Source organism: Saccostrea echinata, unplaced genomic scaffold (genome assembly GCF_033153115.1).
Source record: "Saccostrea echinata isolate AGI-Se365-2 ecotype Australia unplaced genomic scaffold, CSIRO_AGI_Sech_v1 ptg000029l, whole genome shotgun sequence".
NCBI classification, from domain to species: domain Eukaryota; kingdom Metazoa; phylum Mollusca; class Bivalvia; order Ostreida; family Ostreidae; genus Saccostrea; species Saccostrea echinata.
The window spans coordinates 7,358,544-7,365,000 of NW_026889778.1; the positions used below are offsets into that span (position 1 = coordinate 7,358,544).

At 31.4% G+C, this 6,457-nt stretch overlaps 1 protein-coding gene across 1 annotated transcript in view; it reads left to right on the forward strand.

Moving 5' to 3' along the window:
* Window positions 1–1,239: 1,239 nt before the first annotated feature.
* LOC133194910 (uncharacterized) overlaps window positions 1,240–6,457 on the forward strand; it is an 11,298-nt gene continuing 6,080 nt past the window's right edge. Inside the window, exons 1-8 of the mRNA XM_061330809.1 lie at window positions 1,240–1,333; window positions 1,551–1,730; window positions 1,880–2,071; window positions 2,229–2,408; window positions 2,502–2,699; window positions 2,864–3,100; window positions 3,792–3,845; window positions 4,777–4,885. Coding sequence (XP_061186793.1) covers window positions 1,240–1,333; window positions 1,551–1,730; window positions 1,880–2,071; window positions 2,229–2,408; window positions 2,502–2,699; window positions 2,864–3,100; window positions 3,792–3,845; window positions 4,777–4,885 — 1,244 coding nt within the window. The remainder of the gene's footprint in view (window positions 1,334–1,550; window positions 1,731–1,879; window positions 2,072–2,228; window positions 2,409–2,501; window positions 2,700–2,863; window positions 3,101–3,791; window positions 3,846–4,776; window positions 4,886–6,457) is intronic.

The window sequence follows — 6,457 nt, forward strand, 5'->3', positions numbered from 1 at the left end:
TACAAGGTTTTCTTCCGAAATTCTCTCTAAAATTATATGTATTGTTACATAATACATATCGTTACATGAAATATGAAGATAACGAACAATATTCAATCTTGAAAGTTCAATGAAACGATTTATGAAAATTTAGAGGTGGGATCATGTGCCATTGAGGAGTGAGCATCCCCTGCCGACCGGTCATACCCGCCTTGTGCTCCTTGTCAAGATTTACATGTTTAAATAGATTGAATTTGCTTAGCGTAGCAAAGCGTATCACAAAGAAGATTTGGATATATATATATATATATATATATATATATATATATATATATATATATATATATATATATATATATATATATATATATATATATATATATATATATATATATATATATATATATATAGATAGATAGATAGATAGATAGATAGATAGATTTATCGGATTTATATGTAGGTTTATGTGGATTATGTAAAACGTATTTTTTTTTTAAATATTTGCAAAATATTTATTATGCGATTTTCATTTCTAAATCTAAAGAAAATTAAATTTATGTCTATTTTCCAAATAAGCATTACATTCATAAAAATTCACAAGAAAATATCATTTGATTTTTCGAATTGCTTTCCTAACATCAGAAGATGTTATTGAATATTTAAATTCTGTATAAAATCTCTGGATGTTCTAAAGTAAAACACACTTGGCTTTATGAACCTAATTTTTACATCTCTTGTATAATGTTGATCGATTGGATGTTGTTTAACATCCACTTCGAAAATTTTTCACTCATATAGAGACACCATTTCTTTCACTTCTAGTGTCCGTTGCTTGGCAAAGGAACAATCACTACCGATGTTTACGTCTTAGATTTGAATCGGCGAACAAGAATCGAACCCGAACCTCCTGATCACGAAGAGAGCACCCTACCACTAGGCTACTTTGGGCGGTATTTTTATGTTGAGCTCGTCCTCCGGGAATTCAGATTTGGTTATACTAACCCGTTTTTATACATCCAATTAATATGTTACTATCGTCGAAAATATATGTATAAGAATAGACATGGTGTGCATAAAATTTAAGGAATTGAAAATTCTAATTTGATTTTTTTTCTTCCGTCATTCGTGCATTTTACTGTAGTTTTAAAAGAGAAACAAACTATTAACATTTATGTTGCATTCCACACACGGAAACACTAATAGTTAGTTTAAGCAGAGTAAACTTTCTTAGTTTTTTAAATGTTTTGCATTGATGATCGCATGCTTGTTGATGGGGAACAAATACTCTCATGTGATAACGACAGTGCCAAAGATCTTCAATCTATGGATGTACTACTGCGGTGCAATACTATTTGTGAGTTTAATAAAAGGTACGCTTTACTCTTTTCTAAGATTTAGTATTGAAACATGTGACATCTACCTTTAAAAAAATAAACATACAAGCTGTACATGAGTCATAATCATGCAAATTGTATTTTAAAAAATATAAAACAAAATATCAGGTAAAGAAAAAACTGCATACGAATACCAAAACCATTTTTCTTTTTTTTGGGGGGGGGATTGTCTGAAAGTTGACTCTCAAAGATGTGAAGCTCAACAGTCGTCTACAAATGGATCACATTCGGCAAATAATGCTTGTGATGACGACATGGAGACATATTCTCTTACCATGGACAGTAAAAATCAGACGTGGTCAATGACTCTTAAAAGGGTTCATGAAATCTTCTGGATTTTCCTCAGCATTAGTTGTGGTATTCATGAAATTATTATGAGGCTAAAAACTTACATTTGTATGCTTTTTAAATCCTATGCTTGCTTGTATGCTTGCATATTTGATAAGAAAATCTTTATTTTTTTCAATGCAAATACTTTCCTAGCTGTTTTTTTCTTCTTCTCAAAGGGAGGTATGATGTCCATATACAACTAAACACGTCTAAAATTCGAACATGTAAACAGATTGAAATAGCTTGCAATATTACCAGTAAGACAAAGGTTGTTACTTGCGATCCCTCTGGAGTTGTTCTTGGAAACAAAATTATATTACGACGAGTAGATGATGGTGCTATACAAATCAATGAAGTTAAGTCAATAGGTATGAATTATTCGGGGTTTGTTTCCTTTCTTTTTACAAAGGACAATGCGTTACTTTGAATATAAGAGTTCTTTATTTTTTAGCTCTTCATAAGGGCCAGTCCATATATATACAAGGAACAACAAGCTCTTTATAATTTGTTTCTTTTCATGACTAGATTTTACAACCTTGAAAAAAATCCAGGTAAAAACACAATCTGTTGATTTAAATGGAAAGGATGCTTTTGACGGTAATCTAGATTCTCACATTTTAACAGAGGAAAGAAAAAATGCAACATGGTATATGACAATGGAGGAAATATACGCGATAAAATGGATACTCATTTCTATAAGAGGGGGTATTTTATAATATTAGTTTACTGATATTTGTGAAATTTCAGAAATTTGATGGAATTTCCTCCTGTATAACTTTCAATTCTGCATTCAACTAGGAAATTACGAATTGCATATAACAAATGAAGGGGTGTTCGTCTCCAATGAATCGACAATTTGCAGTGAATTTAATTTACATAACCCTTCTACAAAATACCAGATTATCGTAGAATGTGAAAGAGAAATGAAGGGAAACTCTATCACAATAAAAAGGACAGATAAGGGACCGATTAGACTGTTTGAAGTACATCCTATACGTAAGTAAATTCTCTTTAATTAGCAGTAATCAGTAATGTAACATGTAATAAGGTTAGCAAAACTAACCAGTAATGGATTTCCTCATTGATATTTTTTTCAGCATGCCCACTAAAAATTCTATTATTATATTTTATGCTGCTCATTTTAATTAAATTTATTGCAGTTTGTCCAGCTTTGCATTATGGAATAAATTGTGCTAAATGCAAAAAGGCGTGTTTATCCTGCAATCCTATATCAGGTGTATGTAAGCAATGCCGTGGACCTTTCTTTGGTGATTATTGTCAACATCAATGTCCAACAACGTGTCTCAATACGACATGTGACCAGGTGACCGGAAGTTGTGATAGCTGTAGAGAGGGAAATAATGGAGAGAATTGTGAACTTCAAATGTCAATAGACTGTAGGTTGAGATATTTATGTAAAATCAAACCATTATTTTAATTACCTTGCTATCATATTCTTTTCTGTGTCTTTTTTTTCTCATTTCGTAAAAAATATTACATTTCCTTATTGTAACTAAGAGTAAGTACAGAACTGTTCTTCTTGAGTTCAGAACAGCTGTATACAAATGAAGAAAAGATGCACAGTCCAATGTTTGTCTTTATTTAAGGAATGTTTTTAAGTTTTGTGTGAGTTATTGGTGTGTAAATCACACAGACTTGTCACGTAGGCATATTTCATGAAGTGCGCTAGCGCTTCATGAAAAATATGCCTACGTGCAAGTCTGTGTGATTTACATATCAATAATTCACACTAAACTTAAAAACATTCCTTATATTTACATTTTTCAAGTTTAAAGGCGTTAATGATATACTCAATATTTGAATTTCCTGCTGCCCTATATTGTTACATTTTTATCAACGTCTCTGTAGCCTCATTGTGACGTCACTTTAGCGCGAGTTTCACCGTGTATATATTCTTTGAGTATACACAAAAATGACTTTCAAATCAATTTCACAGTTGGCTTAGTAGAAAAACACAGCAAATGTAAATATTTTGCTTTAAATTGCAATTGTGCACATACATGACATACTTGTAATCAATTGCTTTATTTCAATTGATATATAAAAGATATACTCTGTTTTCTGTAGATAGGAGAACTGAAGTGGTAAGCAGTACAAATTCCGTGTTGGATGTCCCTAAAGGTAAACACAATTAATTCTGCTATCTCGAACAATATGGGATTGTCAGAATTTTTATAGGCTTCTGGGGTATTGACATATATCCGTTTTTGCAAAATAACTCGAAATGTCGACTCTACTTGACACTTCCCTGGTGTTTGAAATATATCCATGAGACACTGAAGATAAACTGCACTTTACAGGTCTACGATTAAGTAAGTCAGTGTAATAGTAATAAAGACTGATTTAATTTAGTGTTAAGTTTACATGAGTTTGGAGTGACGAAAAACGTCCAAAAGTAACATGCCTACGTTAAGGATGCATGCGTAAAAGATGCATTTTCATGAGCAATAATCATGATTTCTTAAATTATTAACATGTTTACATGCGTAATGTTCACTATCTTGATGTGCCAAAAAAAAGTAGACATAACTTTGCAATAGATGTAATCATTTTAGCTCCATGAAATATGATATACTGAATTAATACTACAAATTTACTTAACATGAAACTTATGTATTTGAAAGCTGGGATTTTGGAATGTTGCTATTGTCATAACATAAATATATATAGTTGAGTGCAATAATTGTTCCTCTAAGCCATGACGTCATTTTGACTAAGTACAACAGATTAAGTTCAAAGAAATATAAATTCAATTTCTTTAGGAAGCTCAAATTACAGATTTTTATTGGGTAGGTGGGATTTTAATATGCATTAACATTTGCTGAAAAGACGTCCACATTTTTTTTTCTTTCTTTTCCTAAATTATACATTTAGTTCAATTCTTCATCATGGCTTTCTTCTGGGTCTAATCTAGCATTTATCTAGCATAGAATATTATGTTGTCCTTATAATTCCAACTCGAGTCAACATGACAAATTATTTTCTATTTTAATTGCCAATTGACTTGTTATAATTTTCTATGCATGTAGCGTAAAGATATGTTTATTTTCAGAAGAAAGGGATAATAAAGAAGATTCAGATGAAGGCTCAGTCTTGGTGGTGGTTCTTAGTGTGTTGGTTGTTTTATTACTACTGGTCATCAGTATTCTCTTTGTATCAAAGTAATGTATTTGTTCCTTTCCTCAAAGTCCTAAGTGTGCAATCGATTTTTACATTAAATAAATCTTAATTTTTTTTTAGAGTTTTCAAAGTGTCATTAAAATAGATTCTGATTTATGCTGCGTTTAAATTTATAAATACTCTGCATATTAACAAAATGCTAAACAGATTTTTTTTAATAAGAGTCCTTTGTTTTTAAGTTAATAAGTATCATAATATTCGTTTGATACTGAACTAATAATTTACGATATATAGTGACACACAAGGAAACGCAACAAGCAGTAAACTACCAATATTTGTATATCTGAGTTATGTTCAAGACACGATGTAGTTACGATATCGACAGATTACTTTTTCATAGTTTACTATAATATTTCTCTAGTTTTGTGTCTATATTAGAATACTTTCTGTTTTAAGGAGTTTTCCTTACTGTCAATATTCACGATATCGAACCGATATCGAGTCATGATTGTTCAAAGGATTATGGTTTCCACCCTAAATATTGTTTTTTTAACATGTGATTTACTTGAAATCTATCACTTATAAAGATCTCCCATTAGTGTCCTTATCGTTGATATCGACGATATCGCTTCGATATCGAATCATGTTTGCTCAACCCTTGTTATGTGTGTCTATGTTTAAATACTTGACCTTTACGAAGATTGTACTTGCCATCGATATCGTCGATACCGACGATATCGATTTGATATCGAATTATGATTGTTAAAAACATAATGCTTTACCAACTTTCACCCTAACACAGAACCTTACTTTTAACCTAACCCAAGACATTAACTTCTGTATTTCTTAATGCAATACTTGGGCATATTTACTTTCAGATTAATAAGTTGACCTTACTGTTGATATCGTCGATATCGACGATATCGTATCGATATCGAATCATGTTTGTTAAAAACAGTTTTACCACCTTTCACCCTTACCCAAAACCTTACTTAAAACCTGACCCAAGACGATAACAACCCCTAACCCTTTGTATGTCATATTTTCATATTCGTGCCGATAAAGAATCAATATCTATATAACTTGTGACCTTGTAAAATTATGTTATACTTCATTTTGAAAATGACATAGCACCAAGTCTCATTATAGGCATCAAGTACTTTCAATTAATAGTACCGATCAGGATCTCGATACGATATCGACAAAATATTGTCGATATCGTCGATATCGACATCGAATTCGTTCTTGGACATGTATGGAATATTTTATCCAATTATTTTCAAAAATGAATACAGTAAGGTAAAACTCGGTTTAAAAACATAAGAGATTTTATAAAAATGTTGAATGATTATCTTTTCACTTTACAAAGTTACACATAACTATCAAAACAACCCCCTCCCCGTCATTCAAGACCGTCAGGCACAACAATTGCAGCTTGATTTCTACGCTGCATTAGGCTTATCAACCACGAGATCTGAGCTAAAGAAATATTCTTTAGCATTTTTAAGTGCCTGTTTTTTAGATGATATGGTAGAATTTTCTCGAACCTAGCGCAGTGTTGCAACCCTTGGACTTCCCTTCCACGGACTGTCATTTATACTTATGATACGTAT